Source organism: Sander vitreus, chromosome 3 (genome assembly GCF_031162955.1).
Source record: "Sander vitreus isolate 19-12246 chromosome 3, sanVit1, whole genome shotgun sequence".
Lineage (NCBI taxonomy): Eukaryota > Metazoa > Chordata > Actinopteri > Perciformes > Percidae > Sander > Sander vitreus.
Window position 1 is genome coordinate 2,752,432 of NC_135857.1, and position 20,968 is coordinate 2,773,399.

At 40.5% G+C, this 20,968-nt stretch overlaps 2 protein-coding genes across 3 annotated transcripts; both read right to left on the reverse strand.

The window, feature by feature from the left end:
* Positions 1-2,034: 2,034 nt before the first annotated feature.
* On the reverse strand, positions 2,035-14,295 carry spartb (spartin b). 2 transcript variants are annotated; one of them, XM_078245696.1, is made up of 9 exons: positions 14,034-14,295; positions 12,645-13,489; positions 9,955-10,152; positions 4,837-4,978; positions 4,525-4,719; positions 3,955-4,113; positions 3,741-3,831; positions 3,525-3,569; positions 2,035-2,696 (listed from the first exon to the last, which is right to left on the reverse strand). In XM_078245696.1, exons 2-9 carry the CDS (start codon positions 13,482-13,484, stop codon positions 2,492-2,494), a joined length of 1,875 nt encoding a protein of 624 aa, XP_078101822.1. In that variant the 5' UTR covers positions 13,485-13,489; positions 14,034-14,295; the 3' UTR covers positions 2,035-2,491. The 2 variants fall into 2 exon arrangements, with proteins under 2 accessions (XP_078101822.1, XP_078101824.1); XM_078245698.1 differs by lacking the exon at positions 3,525-3,569 and having other exon boundaries at positions 14,034-14,294.
* A 2,583-nt stretch (positions 14,296-16,878) lies between these two features.
* LOC144512394 (tubulin alpha chain-like) lies at positions 16,879-19,361 on the reverse strand. The gene is made up of 4 exons (XM_078243135.1): positions 19,347-19,361; positions 18,199-18,421; positions 17,958-18,106; positions 16,879-17,856 (listed from the first exon to the last, which is right to left on the reverse strand). Exons 1-4 carry the CDS (start codon positions 19,347-19,349, stop codon positions 16,879-16,881), a joined length of 1,353 nt encoding a protein of 450 aa, XP_078099261.1. The 5' UTR covers positions 19,350-19,361.
* Positions 19,362-20,968: the final 1,607 nt, after the last annotated feature.

Sequence of the window (20,968 nt, forward strand, 5' to 3'; positions counted from 1 at the left end):
TTATTGAATTATCCATTTGACTATTTAAAAAATTGCCAATTTGTGTTACATAACTGGGAAGTCATTGGATGACTGAATACTTCTGTCACTTCAGTTATGAATAATAACAGTCAATGTTAATCTTTGAAATAAATGTTGAGAACTAACATTTTGAATTTAATTTGTATTGTGTGAAATTCAACTGACTCAGCAGCACAGAAAATGGGAATTTTGAAAAATATTTCTAGTTCAAGTACTTAGTATTCCTAATCAGAATATTGAACACTCTGGACTATATTTTACGTGTTTACTTCAACCCTGGTCACAAGAAATGTGAAACATTTGGTATTTCTTTTGTTCCTATTTACAAGAAACATTTACAGAATAAACCAGTAAACTACTGTAAAAAATACTCTAATTACCATGTTATTAAACATGCAGCCACAAGATGGCGGTATTACGCCGACAGATTCAAGATTGAATTTACTGGATTTAAACCATGGATGTATTAAGATTAAACAGAATAAAACAGAACAAAATAGATAGCTGTGAATCAACTAATCTTCAAAAATAAAAAAATAAACTTTCTTGCTTATTTAAACATTTTATTTTGTCAAACTCTTAGTATTTCAGGTGGTTAAGAAATCTCAATGCACAACTAGAGTACTTGAAAGCCAACTGTACGTTCCATTTACCCAAGGTCTTAAAGCTGGAGTTTGATAAGATTACAAACCAGATCACTCGAAAAAACAAGTTAGCATCACACTTCAAAATTCACATTGTTAATGTTTTGGTCATCAAAATAAAATCTAGATTTGTATATGAAATACTGAAAATATGTAGATACAACTGAAGTGAAACAGAAGACAGCAGTGCACATTGTAGCAGAACACATCTACAATCAGTTTGACAGTTTCAGAATTTGCAGTTTTGTGACATTAACATTTTAGTAACACTCCTTCATAGGCACATTCAAAAACTCTTGTATTGAGGGTCTAACAAAAAAACAATGGACTATAGAATTAAGTTTTACAGCTTGACAATAGATTTCTGTATATCGTTTGATGTTTACAGGCACAGTAAGCAGCAATGATTACTTATTTTAAACACCACAGGGAAAAACAGGACACTTGTTTTGTCTGAAACAGTTATATCTAAAGATCCTAACACACAGAGAATATTAAAGGTCCCATGGCATGAACATTTCACTTTGAGGAATTTTAACATTAATACGAGTTCCCCCAGCCTGCCTATGGTCCCCCAGTGGCTAGAAATGGCGATAGGTGTAAACCGAGCCCTGGGTATCCTGCTCTGCCTTTGAGAAAATGAAAGCTCAGATGGGTCGATATGGAATCTTCCCTTTATGACGTCATAAGGGGAAAGGTTACCTCCTCTTTCTCTGCTTTGCCCACCCAGAGAATTTGGCCCACCCATGAGAGAGAGAGAGACATCATGGCTTTAAAAGGAGTGAAGCATGGCAGTTGGTCAAGGCCACACCCCCACCCTCCACCTTGCCCCCCCCCCCTCTCTCCTCCTCAATAGCATTTAAAGCTACAGACACAGAAATGGAACATCCTAAGGAAAGCTCATTGTGGGACTGGCTCTAGTGGCTGTAATTCTGCACCAAGGCTGAATTTCTGGAAAGAGACTTCAGATACAGTATTAGGGGACCACTAAGGCCTATATAAAAGAGACTTCAGATACAGTATTAGGGGACCACTAAGGCCTATATAAAAGAGACTTCAGATACAGTATTAGGGGACCACTAAGGTCTATATAAAAGAGACTTCAGATACAGTATTAGGGGACCATTAAGGCCTATATAAAAGAGACTTCAGATACAGTATTAGGGGACCACTAAGGTCTATATAAAAGAGACTTCAGATACAGTATTAGGGGACCACTAAGGCCTATATAAAAGAGACTTCAGATACAGTATTAGGGGACCACTGAGGTCTATATAAAAGAATCCAAAAAGCAGCATGTCATAGGACCTTTAATCATTCATTCAAAGTGTATAAATTGCACTTACCCTATCGGGGATAAACTTAAACACACAGATGCTTCACAAAGATTAGGACAGTTTCCAGTGTATGTATATCAGCAATTCAATGCTGTCTTTGTACAAAGAGCAGACTTAAAGCAACACTATGTAACTTTTCCTGCTTCGGTCCCCCTACAGGTTGTCTCATTAGAACTTTGGAAGTTCTGTTATCTTCCAAAATAAGTGACCTGTATGAATGTGACAGTGCGTATCAATATATAACAATGTTTTAATTTGGACTATATGATCTGCTGTTTCTCTTCATTTAGGTCCATCTACCTTATTTTACATCAAGACTAAAGTGCTTTAGAGCTGTATCAAACTATAGTATATGCATAAAACAGTAGTTGCCTTGTAAATATAGAACACGTTTTATAAATAATGACTATTGAATATAGATTTAATTGATAGAAGAATGAAAATTATGCTTTAAGGCGTTACTGAGGGAATGTGGCAGGGCACTACCAGCTATTTGCCCGATTTCTCCACTTGCTTCCCATTCTCTGGTTTTTCCTGGAGCTTGTAATCTTCCAAAATGGCCTTCGCTGTCTGCTTGCCAGTCCTTTTCACCACAGCTTTGATCCCCAGGTTGTCAACATTGCAGGCAGTGAGACCGACATTAATGGCAGAATTGACAGCGTGGTCTGTGGCCTGTCCTGCTGCTGCCCCGTACCTTCATCAGAAGTCAGATTGGATGGGATGTTAGAGCGAGAAACAAAGAGGATTTGGGGAGAATTCATTAATATGCAGAGCAAGGATTGCCAAGATGCCATGCTGTATATGGATTTTAATATGAGAATTACACCCATGCAAGTGCGCAATCTTAAATTAAGAAATTACTGACTGCAAGAATCTGAATTCTTATCTTTTTTTCACCATGGTTCAGACATTTAAAGGGTGGGCAATTGATCATCTATCTTGGTATGTGTAATTTCCCCCCCCAAAATATTGATTATTAAATAATTAAATAAGAAACCATTAAATTATAAGACAGCTGGATGGGAATGTTTGTTTTTGGCTAATCCAGTTCATTAACTACCTGTCAAATTGATACTTCACTTAAAAAGGGAGAAATTGTATGACAAAAACTCTTAATGGTTGACAAATTTATATTAGCTCATGTAGCCCAACCCTGCAAATAAATAATCAACTATACTGTGTAGATATTTTGCTCATCATTGGAACATGTAATACCAATTTATACAATATGGGAAGATTTTTTTTTAAATCAGGATAGACCGAAAAGTTGCCAACTGTGAAACTTCTATCAGAAGCATTTGGAGAAATCAGTGAAAAGGCGCACCATCGTGTGAACCGCCACACAGGGAAGGGCAGTGAGCAGGCACAGCAGCTTAGATAACTTTAGAGAGCTTTGTGCAAGAGCCAAATCATTCCAAAGAAAGGAAGAAAGAAAAAAAAAAGACTCATGTCATGCTTGTGATTAGTGGAGAAAATAGTAGTAGTAATAGCAATAGCTGTGTAGAATTAGGAAAAATGACACCTATTCTCATTAGGTGGGTCAAAGATGTTTTGTAGACCCCTAAATCTGCAAAGTAAATTGAAAAAGTAAAAAGTGAGTGCACGTTGCATGTACAATGCAAGAGGTCATTTGCAACATACACATCAAAAACCTGTTTAGAAAGCAGTGTCGAGGAAAAACTTGAATTGCAAGTGACAGTGGTCAAACAAGTTATTTTAAATTGAACTGACGACTTACTTGTGTTTTACGGTGGTGACCGTCTCTGACGCTACACTCGTTGTGATGTCCTTTGCTGCTACTTCCAAACCAGTCCACATGGTCGCAAATCCTGCACAAATACACAAAATACAAAAGCATGTTGGCACATTTTAGTACTCTTATTTTATGTAAACAACCTTCTCTTAGAGACTATAAAGTGGAGATTAGAATCAGTGGAGATGATGCTCTCTACCTTGCACTCCACTGGCAGCCACCACCATGGCTCCATCTATGTTGGAACGCCCATCCTTGTCTTTCTTCATAGACTCTGGGATCAGCTTGCCGCCGTGTTTTTTCACGTGGGGAGCCAACTCTCGACCCACACAGCCAGCGACCGTGCACACCCCGTCCACTGCAGTTACACAGCATTACTCAATTAGAGGTCCACTGCCAAATAACCACACAGGTAGAGCTGCAAAGATTAATCGATTAGCTGTCAACTATTTAATTAATCGCCAACTATTTTGTTAATCGATTTATTGGTTTGAGTCATTTTTTCAAAATTCTTTGATTTCAGCTTAAATGTGAATATTTTCTGGTTTCTTCACTCCTCACAGAAAACTGAATAATGCATATCTTTGAGTTGTGGACAAAACAAGACATATGAGGAACTGTCTTCACCATTTTCTGACATTTCAGACCAAACAACTAATCGATTAATCGAGAAAATAATCAACCCATTAATCAACTATGAAAATAATTGTTAGTTGCAGCCCTACATACAAGGTTAGTTAAACAAGCTGACCAGGAATGACTTTGTCACCTAGAAACTGGCTGACTTTGACAGCTCCCCCGGTCGCTTGCTTGGCAACGTGGAGGCCTTTGGTGACGGTGGGGCTGACGTGGGTGGGTGTGTCCTCTGGGGTGATGTGTTCCCTAAGTTTAGATGCCCCTTTGTGAATGGCCTTGCCTGTAAACTCCGCTCCTTTCACCAGGCCCCAGCTTAGCCATGACGCACCTGATAGGACAACAGGATCATATAGGGCTAGTCACAGAGTCTCTAGACTTTTCCGAACTAATTTTTCACCAAAAAAAGCATTATGATTTTTAGGGGGAAGACGCAGTTGGACCTCACCTGTCAGGATCCCGCTGGCCACCTTTTCACTCCACTCGGGCAGAGCCTTCTCCTCCTCGATCACAGCTGGTTCAGTCTCCTCGGTTGTAGCGATGGACACCTTCTGACTGAGATTAATGTTGTCTGCAACTTCATCTGGAGCCTGATCACATAGACACATTGGTTAGCTAATGTAATATGAAGACAGACAATGTGGGCTGAAAATAAGACCTACTTGTCAGTCAAATCTTTGGACAACTTGTCTGCTACTTTGTGCAAGCTGTACACATCTCCGTTCAGATGCTTGTCTCCAAGTAACCCCCTAATTCACACAATAGCTCCTTTTAGTATTCCGTGCTTCTCGTTACAATGCGCTATTTGTTTGCTACAAAGAGATTGCCAAATTTGAAAGGTCTCTGTGTTTTCAGAAAACAGTCTCCATTTGTGCTGAAAACCTCAATTCTTCTACTTGACCCCCAAAAATGAAAACACAAAAGTGCGTACTTGCTGATAAGGAATCAGGTCCATCAGAGGAGATGACTAGGCTGATTGCATAAATCAAAAATGACCTTGTTTGGCATCAATCTGAGCCAGCGTCTCTACCTCCATCATGGCTGAACTGGCACTTGTCTTTCAGCTGAAACTTTGAGGTTGTTCCAACTGCTGCAGATAAGAGCATTATAACTGATTAGTTCTCCTCACCTGCCTGTCTCAAATCCCCATAATGCTGAGGCAGGGGTAACTTGGAGAAGTGTGCCAGCTCAGACCTAAGCAGGAGCGAGAGTTTCATGCCAGGCCATGACGATGAAAAAGTTTTAAATCATGTTAGTCTGCGGCCTCAAAGTATTCTGTAAGCAGTAAGTCATTTTTTTCCTGATATGAGGAACAGATTTAATGGCTGCAGTGTTTGCTATGCTTGCAGAATTTGTTTGTGATGATTGGAGGACTGAAGGGTGTTGGGAGGGGTAGAGCTTTTGTTTTGGGATTGTTGATGTTTCTTCAGTTTTTGGAGCCGGCACAGAGCTGGGAAAACGTCAATCTACTGTCAGCTGTTATCAGAGGACGCAGGTGAGGGAAACAAGAAATAGAAACAGAAACTCTCAAAATGAAACCAAAGCCAATATACTCTCATTCACAGTCATGAAGGTCATTTCCTGTATATCGGTAGTTTAATTTAAAAGAAGTAATGACACTTTATGATCCATTTCTGTGTAAAAGGGCCATACACACCTCGCGTAAAAAATATAAACGGTAGACTGTCCTATTTTTACGCTTGTAGAGGGGTTCTCCGCGGAGCTTACGCACCACTACGCGCTGCTCTCGTGCCCGGTGTAGCCAGTTTCATTGATTATGGTGAAAGCGTAGTGTTGGAATGCCCGCTCCGCCATACGTTACACGTGCAATGTAGCCGGCCCGTAAAGTTAAAATGAATGAAACTTTTAAAGTGATAGTTCGGAGTAATTTCACCCTAGGCTGCTTTGCACCTTGAGCCAAACAACCCCCCGTAAGTATATATAATAGTTTCTGTACTTATAAAACGAGGCATTAGAAAGTTTGTAACTACACCAGAAGTATATTTAAATAACATTTGCCTGATGGAAACTCCTCTCGGCTGCTACCGCACGAGATCACGCACGGAGCACAACATCTATTGCATTTAAACCGCAGCCAGGATATATACAACTGTGTGGCACCTTGTCCTATCGCCTCACGCTGCAGGAGCTGCTTCTGCTGTTTACTCGCTTCTTGATTCTTCTTTACCAGTAGTCTCTTCCGGCAATAGCGCGGTAGCAGCTGAGGAGTTTCCATCAGGCAAGTGTTATTAAGGCAGTGAAACTGCAAGGACCCTGTTGTTTTTGGTCAGATTATTTTTCCGATTCCTTCGTCGCATTTTTGAGGGGGTTAGGATGCATGAAAACTCAAAAAAAATTGCACACGTCACAACTGGTGAAAATTGCAAAGATTCAAAAAAATTACACATATCCACCAGTAGGTGGCGCTATTCCAGAAAAAACGCGTTTGGCCCTTTAACTCCCAAACCGTACATCGCACATTCAAAAACCATATATCTTCACGTTCCCTGGATCCAGCTGAATCTCCTGATATAGGCCACGCCCATTTCCGCCTAGGCTTTTATGCGTGAAAAATCGCGATTTATCAAAAATCTACTTTGCCGAACTCCTCCTAGACCGTGCGACCGATCTGCACGAAACTTGGCAGGTAGCATCTCCAGACGGACCTGACAAAAAGTTATCCAAAGAATTTTTATCTGATAAAAATTGCACATATTACACACAAACAAATTTGTGTAGCTAAGTATGAAAACACCAACTTTGCCATATCTCGACCAAAATAAATGCTATCAACGCAAAACTTAAGATTCTTGTTTGCCGTGACCCGCTGGAGGTGTCCCACACATTTTACGAAAGTTGGCCACTAGGGGGCGCTACAAGGTCATAAAGTTTATATCCCACTACAATGCTCTGTACCAAATCCGCCAAAGATCGGCCATTAGGGGGCGCTATAATCAACGTTTGTTTTGGCCAATAAATTTGCAATTGCAATATCTCTGAGTAAATGCTATCAACATGAAACCTGTGATGATTGTTCGGCATGCCGCTCTGAGGCTCTGTACCAAATTTGGTAAAGATTGGCCATTAGGGGGTGCTATAGTCAACGTAGACCAGTTTGGGCCCCTTTTACCCCTTCTGAGGTCGAGCATATAGGTCATATACGACACCAAATATCACTTCTGATTCATAACTTAATAACTTTATAAATTATAACTAGTAGAAACAGTCTTAGTCTTTTGGAGCTAAAAGTGAACAGTCGCCCCGTTCTGCTGATGTCTTTGTTGTCTTCCTAGCCCTTCCAGAAGGTTTTGTATCCAGCCTAGAAGTCCAGAGGTTTTCGGGGTCTTTGTGCCATTAATCCATACCGTTACATCCAAAATTGATACACGTATGTAAGAAATGTAAATAGTTTGTCCTTTACATGAGTTATAATGTTCAATATGTTTATTTTTGCACTGGATGACTCCAAATATATAGAACTGTCTTAGACAACACAAATGCTTGTGTGGCATAGCTGTGTGTGTGATATCAATATATATCTGTGAGATTCATGTTCCGTTTTATTTATTTATTTGTCTTTATGGTCCTACAACCTTTTTAAGATTCAAGTGACCTCAATGCAGCACAAATATTCTAATAGCCCAGTTTTTCCTGAAAAGAAATGATGTTTATAGATTGACTATGGACAACAGGGTTGATGTTTTACAAGCTTTTATAGGAAAAAAAAAACAGACAGACCAGAGGTTGTCAAAAATCCTTTAGGGCTCTGGGATATTTGCAATGGCAATGTACAACAGACCTTGCGGCTCACACCTCTCGATATTTCCTGACGTTTGCCTCCCCACCGTTACACTTTGGGTCCCACTTTCACATGTTCCCCAGGTCGTCGGGGGCGCCTGGCGTCAGGGGCGACTTGCGCCTGGCGCCGGGATGCTTGGACCCCGTCATAACTGCTTGCAGTTCTAGTTAGGGCCCGATCACGAAGGAACCTATTGTTTTTTAAAAGGATTATTATTCCACGACGTCACTCACATTTCTGAAGGGCTTAGCATGCTGGAAAACTCACAAAAATTTGCACACGTCAGACCTGGCAAAAACTACAAAGTTATGTAGTGATTGGACTCGAGCGTTGTCAGCACAAGTTACAGCAACTTCCTGCCTAAACAGGAAGTTGTGTTATCTTGGAACTAATTACTCCGATTGCCCTGAAACTTGAACACGTTCTTCATGGCCGGTTTAGCATCTGTGCCAAACTTGGCGTTAATCGGCCATTAGATGGCGCCGTTTTAATTTTTTTTCCAATGAGTCCGATCGGCACGAAAACTTGCATATAGACTCAGAGGACCCTCATGACAAAAAGTTATCAAAAGATTTTTGATAGCTAAAACAGTGTGCAAGTTATGGAGGACCAAGTTCCTGTAGGTGGGTGTCGAAACAGGAACGGTTGTATCTTGGCCAAAGTTAATCCGATTTACGTGAAACTTAGAATGTGTGGTCTACATGTGATATTGCGTCTGCCAGTACCCCCTCGGCAAGGAGTGAGGGCCCGTCATCGCTGCTTGCAGCTTTAATTTAAATATACTTCTGGTGTAGTTACAAACGTCGTAATGCCTCGTTTTATAAGTACAGAAACTATTTGTACTACTGTAGAAGTTTGGTATCATTCCGGGCATTATTAGTGGGGTAATTTACTAGATACAAACGTGGATCCATTAGTGCCTGCACTAAGCTAACCAGCTGATAACGCTAACTCGACCAACGTTATAACAAGGGGAAAAAAGCTTATGGGGGGTTGTTTGGCTCGAGGTCAAGGTGCAAAGCAGCCTAGGGTGAAATTACTCCGAACCATCACTTTAAGGCGAGGAACGAGAAGCGAACTGCCCGTTTGTGTGAAAACAGCTTTATCTCACGCATAATTATATAATTATGTCATTCTTTCAGGGATGTGGGGTGGGGGGTCGTTTCGGGGGGGCCGCTGTGTTACTGTTGAGTTTGCACTTTCAACTCCATATTAACACAGAATCTTTAAACAAAAAAATATCTTTGTGTGAGGACAAATCTATTTTAGGCCCAAATAGATTCACTGATTTGTTAAGTCAACATTAGTACTGACGCTCAGGCATTCTAGTACTACATTCATATTATTAAACAATAAGACTGATGAGTGTGATCTTAGCTTTTAAACAGTACGCAAAATGAAGATGCACCCACTGTCCCATGACTGTAACTACCAATACCACCAGTGCACTCTTCACGGTCTCATTTGCTTAAAATAGCTCTCTGTGCCGCCCACTGGCACAAGAGGATTTGCCAAAAGGCACTGTGTAATAATTCTTTGGAAACATATTTTGATGTGAGAACAGTACAAACACATTTCAGAGGACAATTTCTTTGAGCATTTGGTCAGTGAGAAAATCAGCATGAAATACATGGCATTAAGCGGCAGATGACTTGTGTATATGTGTGTATGTGTATATATATATATATATATATATATATATATATACACACACACACACATATACACAAATATATTTCCCACATTTGCTCCCCAAAGACCACTGACCTGTACCCTGAGATCTGTCATCTGGGACAGCAGGTCCTGGAACAGCTGTCTGTCTGCAGCAGGCAGCTCAGAGGACAACACCACCCCAACATAATAGCCTGGACCTGGCGCCATCATGTCCGGAAACATAAACACACCAGTGTTACACAGCAACACTGGTGAGTCCATGGCCATGAGAGGGTATAGCCAGTCACACACCTGGCAGGAAGCAAAACAAAGAGAAAAAAAGAATGCAACAGCTGCGAAAAAAAGTGATGATGTATGATGTCATGATGAACTATGTGTCCACATATACAACAAGGTACAATGACGATTAAATTAACATAGAAGTTAAATGTAAGAGGGGAAAGGAGCTCTGCAGAGATTTCCGAATACAACCTCAAAATGACAAGCCACATGTGTAATGGTGATTCTAATTAGTGCAACACAGTGAACCGACTGAGAAGGAAAATCAGAGGACTCCGTCTCCCTCTGACTGCCACATGTCTAACAGGATTATAGGGCATAACAGTGTAAGCAGGGTTTAGATACTTGCGCTCATGTGAATCAATGATGTCACCTGCTGGCAATATGCACCTGGGAAATTCCCCAATGAAGAGTCAAATATTAGTCTCATGATCCACTAGTGTCACGTGTGTGTTGGCTGTTTTGACAGCAGGCTAAAACACTTCCATAAAACAACAGAAAATTGCTTAAAACAGGATAAGTTCAATTCAATTCAGTTTATTTAAGAAGGGGACAGTATAAATAAATAAAAATGCATGTATACATGGGTCAAAAATTGGCCATAATTCATATGTAGTCCCTTGGCCTCGATGTTAAAATGAATAAGATAACAGTATTGATTTAGTCTTTTAACAAAAGTCTACACTGATATGCTTGCATAGCTTCATGTTATTTCTTATCTTATCACTTGTTTGTAGTTTTTACATATGACCTCCACATTACAAACCAAGCAAGTGGTTCAAAGGCCTGGTGGTCTGTACACTGGCTGGGGACAACATAACATTTGGCCGTCTTGTGATCACTGAATTACCTTATTAACTGTTGTTTCAACAAAGACTGAACACGATAAATCCCTTCAATGTAGGATTCAATTCTGTATGATGCTGCTGTATTTTAATGCATCAGACTCTGCAGTTGTAACTACTTTCTGGTATTTCACTGTGCATTTTAAGCACCGCCCATACTGTAAAAAATATCTGCTTTTGGTGGTTTAACACGTTAGGGGTGCAAAGATTATGTATTGTTTATGAACATGGCCAAATTATAATTTAGGTTCCAATATGTATGACTGCATATCCATCCACTCCTTGAATACAATGAGAAAATTCGCAGATGACACAACTGTGGTGGGAGAAATCTCTAACGGCGACGAGAACGCCTACAGAGATGAAGTTGACAGACTGACAGGATGGTGCCAAGACAACAATCTGACCCTGAATGTCAAGAAAACAAAAGGAGATCATAGTTGACCTCAGAAGGTGTAAGGAGGACCCCCGACCCCTCATCATGAATGGTGAGGAAGTGGAAAAAGTCTCCTGTTTTAAGTTCTTGGGGATCATGATCTCAGAGGACACAACCTCCATGGTCAAAAAGGTGCAACAGCGGCTCTACTTTTTACGAACACTCAAGAGGAGCAACCTGTCAGCTGAGCTGCTTAAGATCTTTTACCACTGTTCCATCGACAGTGTCATAACATACTGTACGACTGCATGGTATGCCAACTGCACAGGGAAGGACAGGAAATCCCTCATCCCATCGAATCATAAGATCTGCTGAAAAAAATCATTGGACTTCCCCTGCCCCCACTGGACGACATCTAAGATCCGCTGCCTCCGCCAAGCGCACAATATTGTGCAGGATGAGACACACCCCTCAACCCATCTCTTCTCCCTGCTTCCATCTGGCAGGTGGAAACAGGCTTTTAGAGCACGCACCTCCAGGCTGCACAACAGTTTTATCCGCAGGGCCATCACAGAATTGAACAATCATGCCCCCCCCCCCCCCAGCCAGCACAGTTGCACTTTCTAGATAGGGATTCTATGCAATGGGACTCAATATTGCATGCCTTGATAATGTCTTTTATATTTTTCTTATTTTATTTATTGTGTGAGTTTGTATATGAAAGTGAGTATTGTTTTAGAGGCTGCACAAGCAAATTTTGTTGTATAGTTCTACTGCACAATGACAATTAAAGTCTATTATTATTATTATTATGTTTTATAACACCAAATATATTTTGTGTAAATAAATTGTCATAAGATCATCAGAGTTTTCCTAATGTGGAGAAAGTTGATTTCCAGTAAGTCATGAGTGAGTGAGAGATACCATCTATGTCCAATTTTGAGCCAATAATGATCCTGATTGGATTTTCCAGGATGATGACATCATACCCATAAATCCATTTGAGCTTAGGGCACTGAGTAAACAACACTCAAATGATCAGGTCCATGGGGTGAGGGAAATAGATCATTAACAAGCATATCTCCCCCTGCTGATGACTCACACTCAAAGAGGTCTTGATTAGCCGAGCAAATGTTACAAACTCGGGTTCAATGGTACAAGAATGACTGGTGATGACATTTCACTTGTACTTATTGCATCAGATGGGCACGAGGGCTAATCTAGTCCTTTCAAACTTATACCAGTGAGTGTTTAGTGTGCTGGAAATATTTATTTTCTCTTACCTGCAGAAATGCTGGTGGTCGGTTGGGCATCGCTTCATGGTCACTAGTAAACTTCACCAGCCGCAGGAAGCCCGGGTACGACGGAGCGCTCACCTGCCCTTCAGGAGTGACAAAGAATATCTGTACACCGTGAGGGATATACACCAGCTCCTCTCCTTCTTCTCCCATACTCTGGGGAGATGGTGTTGAGTTAGATGTACGGCTGTAGAACTCATCCCCAACCAATGACATTTCCCCTGACTCCGTTCCATATGAGACAGATAGGTGGCCGTCAGCCGCCTGAGGAGAGTAAGCTGGAGGCTTTTCCGCTGGAACCACAGGCTGTCTGGTAGGTGAGAGAGGTAGACCCTCACTACTGCATGCTGGCACCTCTCCTACAGCTCCTGCTGCCTGGCTGTTAGGAGAAAGTAGCTTTGGTGGAGCTGGCTTCTCTGGCTTGTTTTTGGTGGGAAGTTTTGGGTAGAGACCTTCTTCAGACACGTTTGTAGCATCAAGGCCAGACACACTGCTAGCGTTTAATGTAGTTGCAGATTCAAGGTCCGAGCTGGTCTCTAGTATGGCCAGGCGAGTGGTGATGTTGTTCAGCGTCTCCTGCATCTTCTGCTGCATCTGCCTGGCTGATTCCCAGGAGCTGCCGACACACTCCTGTCCTTGTGAGGGCACACTAATGGCCCGGAGAAGGTGCTGTCGCCCTCGCTTGTAGAGCTCCAGGGCCTGTGCCTTGTCTCCAGCTTCATCTACTGTGAGTCCTTTATTAATGCACTCGAAAGCCCTCTCATAGCCATCTTTGATAACTTGAAGTCTGGCACTGTCGAATGCATCTTGTTTAGCTTTCTCCATTCCCTCTGAAATAAGACATTAGCTTTGTTTACAATTTACCTTATCCATACATACAGCACTAATGATGTCCAGCATGAGAGGGCAGATTGTCACCATTGCTAGAATGTAACACACATCATAATACTTTACGTTATTTAAGGCTAAAGGTTATGCTACTGCTGACTTAACTTCGGCCCCAGTGTTAAGATCACCTTATTCACGATTAGAAATAGTTTAATATTACTCACAAAGAAGGCCCGTGTAATTGTACTGAGTAGTCTCTCGGACTGCTGTTGATAAAATAAGTTACATAGCTAGCTAATTCACTGCAGTTATGTGCGTTTGTTTATCTGGTTTAAAAGATGTCGCTAAAGTAGGCTAAAGCTGATTATAAAGTTACACAACAAACTAACAAACTAGATACACAAACTAACACCAGCTAACGTTTCTGTTTACACGAGTTCAGCTATTACGCCATGTCATTGTACCAACAGCACCGTAAATATAAGAAGTCTGTTAATAACATGATTAGTATTAGCTCCTTCATTAGCTTACGGTATCCAGGCTTACCCAGTGAGCGGAAAAACTCCGAAAAACAACTTAATTAGTCAGTTAGCTATCTTGTAGCTAACGTGACGTGTTCTTGTCAAAACGGATCCTTCTAACTATTGAACAGCGTCAGCAACCTTCGCCCTGAGTAAAGTTGTGGTCTGTCGGTACTAGGTAATCGCTGATGGACCTTTTACGACTCTCTACACTACTCTCCACAATATTGACCTTTGAAGTATTGTGACAGGATGTATCGACACTTCGCTTCAACATGACAAAATAATATGCAACGTCATGCCCCTGATGTGCCCTGAAGCGTAGCTACACTTTGTTTTATTTTGAAAGTATTAACCGGAAGTGATGCTACCATGGCTGCATCGACGCCCGATGAACTAGTCTTAATCATACTGTCTAGGCTCTTACATCCATGCAATACACTGGTCTCTCCTCTCCTCTTTGGCTCTACTAACACGAAGGAAAGGGCACAGACAAAGTGCTTGACATACTTTTCATATTTCTGAGTTTTTAAGAGATTTATTTAATGAATTCACTGCGGTAAATAAGTGCAAGTAAATAGCCAAAATATACATACATGTTAAAAGAATAGACTGTATAATACAGTCTATGCTTTTATTTTTACTTTGTGTCCTGTCTGGATGTGATGTGTTTTAATGTACCATTTTTAATAGCAGATTTCTATGGTTAATGACTTATTAAATTAATTTTCTTTGTTTTTTGAGCAGTTGCTCTACACTGTAAATAAAGTGTAGCTGAACTAGTATATTGCCCGGAATGAGATTTGAGTACTACAAATGCAGGTTAGTAAATACTACTGCTTAACGTTAACCCATACAATAAGCTTGTCTTGGGCAATGCCTCTGAAATAAGTTTTGAATTAACACTATTTTTAATGTTGATTATTGTACTGAATGGTCTGAAAAGATCAACTGGCTAAATGAAAAATACTACAAATGATGTTAACAGAGTTCAGTGTCTTTAATAAAAGCACTGACTTAACCCCCCCCCCATCCCTAGTCATTACACTTGCACTTACCTCCATTCTGGACTATACATCTGCACATACTATATATTTTTTATTCTGTATTCATTGTTTATTCCGTATTCATGTTTAATATGTTTGTTTGTGTATGTACGCACCAATCACCAAGGCAAATCCCACGTACTGTGGCAATAAACTCCTTTCTGATTCTAATTAATAAACCAGAAAGGCAGTCTGCTCTGTAATCCTGACTGACTAAATAAATACTTGCACAGCTGACATGAAGCACAGAGCACATTCATTTACCAGATCAAAGTTCATAAACTGTTGCACAAACAACATGGTTAGCTCAAACCTTCTGCCAGCATGTGACTTGAAATGACTTGAAATGCTCCTTACATCACAGGCTACCACAAGTTTGTACATCTGTTATCACCAGAACTTTAGGGATGCCGGCAATGATGCGAATTATACTGATGTATATCGGTTACTGATTGAGTTTCTGCAGAATTAAAAGATGCACTGCAAAATACCTCTGCCTACATTTCCATATTGGTAGGTAGCTCACTCTGGAGAGTTCCTGGTTGTGGTCACTGGGTGGCAGTGTTGGCTAAGCCATTCTTTTCCACAAAAAGCACTATCTTCGCCTGGCCCTCCAAGCCTGGCTTCTCTCCAAAGCGTGACACAGAACCCATCTGTTAGAAAGGGAAAAAAAGTAGATGAAAGTTTCAAATGAAATTATATATTTCAGTACAATATACTGTATATAGATGTCCTGTTGACAAGATACAGCATTACGTTTCTTGGTTTTCCTTTCCATCACATCTTCTTCCTGGTGTACAGCATGATACCAGCAGAGGTCCCCATTTGTTAAGAGAAAGGATTAGAAATGATTTTTTCTTTTACTTCCTACAGTAGTTGCATAATGCTGGAGCAAAAACAGGAGTGAGGATTTGTCTTAAATGGGAAACAAAACTGCTATACATCTGTTTTGGAGTTCTTAACATTAAAATATTGATACTAACCATTACCCTAAGATATTGTTTTTCATCAAGTCAGTTGTATAATCTGTATCATTTCACATTTAGTCTGAATATTTCATACATTGGATACTTTAAAGATCACAAGATAATTCTCACCCACTGTCTTCTCAGGCATTTCTTGTGTACATCACAAATCACCATCAATTATTAAATGTGAGATCTAGAAATGTTATACTGCAACCATTTGAAATTTAGGGTAGTTTGCCTTTTCACCCTAGGTGCGGAGTTCAAACATCTGATGAACACCACTGCCCCCATGTGACTTAAGTGAGTTGAGCAGCAAGATCATTTAGTATAATCATAGTCAAAGCATTTTAGATTTTCTAAGTGACAAACCAAAAGAATATACAACCTATCTTAGGTAGATAAGTTATGTTAAACGTTTAACAGTGGCTTAGACGTATAGTGTGAGCACCTCCCTGTGGAAGGAGTGTTTTAAAGAGAGCAGAAAATAGTGCAGTTAATGAACAAAATTATTTTTTTACATTAATAACAAATCAGAGATCAATAAAAGGGGAATGCATGCCTGTTTAATATTACTCTCCATCATCATCATCTCCAAAACTATCAGCTCCAACCTTCTCATAATCCTCCAGAGCTGCCATGTCCTCTCTGGCCTCTGAGAACTCTCCCTCCTCCATACCCTCACCCACATACCAGTGAACAAAGGCAAATAACTTTATTAACTTGAAACAACTACAGTGACACATTTATTGCTCAAACACAAGGGTACACATCTAAAAACAAATGCAAAACATTGTGCTCCTGTATATTGTACAGGAAATACACTTTAAATTCAGATTTACTTATTAGTAAGTAGACCCTACTCCTCTCCTTCCTCCTCTCCCTCACCCTCAATAGAGTCCACTCCAACCTCCTCATAATCCTTCTCCAGAGCTGCCATGTCCTCTCTGGCCTCAGAGAACTCTCCCTCCTCCATACCCTCACCCACATACCAGTGAACAAAGGCACGCTTAGCGTACATCAGATCAAATTTGTGGTCAAGCCGAGCCCAGGCCTCTGCAATAGCAGTGGTGTTGCTCAGCATGCACACAGCCCTCTGGACCTTGGCCAGGTCTCCACCAGGAACTACAGTGGGCGGCTGGTAGTTGATGCCCACCTTGAAACCAGTGGGGCACCAGTCCACAAACTGGATGGAGCGCTTGGTCTTGATTGTGGCAATGGCAGCATTTACATCTTTGGGCACCACATCACCACGATACAAAAGGCAGCAAGCCATGTATTTGCCGTGGCGAGGGTCACATTTTACAAACTGATTGGCTGGTTCAAAGCAGGCATTGGTGATTTCTGACACTGAGAGTTGCTCATGGTAAGCCTTCTCAGCAGAGATGACAGGGGCATAGGTGGCCAGAGGGAAATGGATACGGGGATATGGCACCAAGTTGGTCTGGAACTCTGTCAGATCAACATTGAGGGCACCATCGAAACGAAGGGAAGCAGTGACGGAGGACAAAATCTGACTGATCAACCTGTTCAGGTTGGTGTAAGAAGGACGCTCGATATCGAGGTTCCTCCGGCAGATATCGTAGATGGCCTCGTTATCCACCATGAAGGCACAGTCAGAGTGCTCCAGGGTGGTGTGGGTTGTCAGGATGGCGTTGTAGGGCTCCACCACAGCGGTGGACACCTGGGGAGCTGGGTAGATGGCGAATTCCAGCTTGGACTTCTTGCCATAGTCGACAGACAGACGCTCCATCAGCAGGGAGGTGAAACCAGAGCCGGTCCCACCTCCGAAGCTGTGGAAAACCAGGAAGCCCTGAAGGCCAGTGCACTGGTCAGCCTGAGGAGAGAGAGGGAGAGACAGTGATCACATATGAGATATGTCATTTAATTTAATATGTGAAAATTAGGAATGAATCCTCTTGATATTAAGTTACCCACCAGTTTGCGGATCCTGTCCAGCACCAGGTCGATGATCTCTTTGCCGATGGTGTAGTGTCCACGGGCGTAGTTGTTGGCAGCATCCTCCTTGCCGGTGATCAGCTGCTCAGGGTGGAACAGCTGGCGGTAGGTCCCAGTGCGCACCTCATCTAAGGAGACCGATTTAATCAGAAATCACTTGAGGGTTTGACTTGATGAAATAAGGTAACTATGGCATCTATATATTTAAATAGAGTTTTACCGACAACAGTGGGCTCCAGGTCCACAAAAATAGCTCTGGGGACGTGCTTTCCAGCTCCAGTCTCACTAAAGAAAGTGTTGAAGGAATCATCTCCTCCTCCGCAAGTCTTGTCACTGGGCATCTGTCCGTCTGGCTGGATCCCATGTTCCAGGCAGTAAAGCTCCCAGCAGGCATTGCCAATCTGGACACCAGCCTGACCAACGTGGATGGAGATACACTCACGCTGTGGAAAATAGAAATAAGGTTATTTACCTGTTCGCATTATTTTAGACATGTGACAATGGAAAAGAAAACTAAAAGGTACACTCATGCTGGAGTAAAACAAAAATGTGTAACATTTACTGTGAAATATTGCCAGACATCTACTGTATATGTTTAAAACCATGTCTAATTAGATGCTTGAGATCATCACACCTCAAAAGTAAAGGTCCAAAGGGAAGAGGGGAACAATGAATAAAAAAGGCTCTTTACAAAGAACCAGGTACCACAACATCATGACCAAGTCACCTGACACATGCTGCACATTTATTTACAGTCTTAAAAATAAATAAATGTGATTAAGGCAGAAAAACAATCGCATGATGATTTGAGAATATATATTATTAGTATTACATAAAATATCTGTGGAGGGACATCATTTGTAACCTTTTATAGGGTTGTACTGTCAGCTATTTGTTTGCCTGATTCATTCATTTTATTAGAAAAACCGGGGGTTGCAGCCAGGCCCTTTGTTTCATTTAGGCGGTGAAGCAGAGGAATGTTACAAGCCTAGCTAGCTAGTAGTCTGGTATGTTACTAACAAACCAGAGACGGTGTGCACACGGCACAGTCAGACAGGAAGCTTTAGCTAGCTAGCTAGCTAGGTTAACGTTAACTTAAATTATAGACGCTCTTTTTTACGAATTAATTAATTAATACAAAAAAATTAACACAATTAAAACGTAACATTGTCATAAAACATGAAACTTTGCTAACTTAGACTTTTCATTCATGGCAATGCTAACGTTAGCTAGCTAGCTAAGGTTAAAGCTACAAGTTCGGCAATTAGCTAGCTAGCTGATGCAATAAAAACTTAGCTAGCGTGATAGCTAAGTTAATTTAAAAGTGTGTGCTGTGTACGGAAAGAAAACGTCTTATTCCATACTCACCATGTTTCCTGACGCTGCTTTAAACGGGTTGAAAGAGAGTAGCTAACGTTAAGTAAGACTGATTTAACCTTCCCAGCTGCGCTATAGGAGTGCTGTTGGTGTTGCTAAGCGAGTCCGCGCGTTACTATGGGGGAAAGAGAGCAGCGGAATCCGATTGGTCGAGGGTCACAAGAGCAGCTCTTTTCCTATTATTTAAAAGAAAACATTAATCTTCATCACAGGTGTTACCATAGAAATAAAATTGTATTTATTATTATTGATTTCTTTGTTTCTATGCGTGTTACCATGGATGTTACTCATAGATATAACCAATGATCCTTTCTAAACCGTATCTGATATAACATAACATAATATACAAACAACAAGGCAGATTCCCAGTCTAAAGCTGGTCGAAAGCCTTGTAGAAACAAGTATGTACTATGGTCACTTAATCAATTGACCCCACATTATTCTATTAGCCAAATGGCATATTCATCAATGTAAGTAGGCCTTTTTTAATCAGAAACCATGATTTATTGTGTTTGAAAATTAAACCAAACAACATATAAGAACCATTTTATAGTCTAAGAATAAAAAGGCAATTAAAACATAACTTATTAATTAATTAATGTGATGTCATGTTTTTACTTTATTACTAATAATCGCCATTATTGTACCCCCTGGCGATTATTAGCCTCAATATTAGAAGCAGAACATAACAGATAAATATGAATAGCCAACAAAATGAATGGTTAAAAAATAGGAAAGATAATTAATAATAATGTATACTTTATTAATCTCACAATGGAAATTACAATGTTTTCAATCTGTTGTTATTACACACAGGCCTGAATTACACACACACACGCTCAGTACCTCTACATGCACTAATGCAGAAATGTCAGAGTGAGGGAGCTGCCCATGGAAAGGAGCCCCAAGTAGTTGGGGGTTTGGTGCCTTGCTCAAGGGGCAGTGCCCAGGAGGTGAACTGGCATCTCTCCAGCTACCAGTCCACCACCATACTTTGGCCCATATGGGGACTTGAACCAACAACCCTCCAGTTCCAAACCCAACTCCCTACTGACTGAGCTACTGCCACCCAAATCTGCATATTTTGTTTCCATACAATAAAGAAAATAAGAACATAGTAAATGTAATAATAAATAATGTGTAATAATTATTCATCTCATTATGTGATATATCATTATGTGATAATAAATGTTACATAATTACAGTATGCTATCAAAGAAGGTGAGCATTTAGATATTGCTCTACTACTGTATTTAAAAGGAGCAACCATATATATATATATATATATATATATATATGAGTAGCAACAGTGTAAAAATATTCTGTTGCAAGTAAAAGTCCTGCGTACAAAAGTATTAGCATTAACAAAAATGTAATGTACCAAAAGTAAAAGTAGCCTACTCATTTTGCAAAATGGTCCAATTCAGAATAATATATATTATTATTTGATTATAATTAGTGATTCATTAATGTATTCATCACTTTTATGTTGCAGCTGATGAAAGTGGAGCTCACTTTAATTAGCCTACTTTATATACTGCCGGGTAGCTTCAGCTATAATAATATTTCATAATTTATTATTCTATTCATTCTTGTATTAATAATCTAAATCT

Bases quoted from the DNA above. Each gene is read 5' to 3' on its own strand.
- spartb (XM_078245696.1), bottom strand. From the start codon at position 13,484: ATGGAGAAAGCTAAACAAGATGCATTCGACAGTGCCAGACTTCAAGTT. The intron at 4,979-9,954 runs GTCAGTGGTCTT...CTATGTGATCAG, and splicing joins TGACAGATCTCAGGGTACAG to GCTCCAGATGAAGTTGCAGA. The intron at 4,720-4,836 runs GTGAGGTCCAAC...TTGTCCTATCAG, and splicing joins GGCCAGCGGGATCCTGACAG to GTGCGTCATGGCTAAGCTGG.
- LOC144512394 (XM_078243135.1), bottom strand. The intron at 18,107-18,198 runs GTAAAACTCTAT...CGGTCTCCTTAG, and splicing joins CCTGGAGCCCACTGTTGTCG to ATGAGGTGCGCACTGGGACC. The intron at 17,857-17,957 runs GTGGGTAACTTA...CTCTCTCCTCAG, and splicing joins TGGACAGGATCCGCAAACTG to GCTGACCAGTGCACTGGCCT.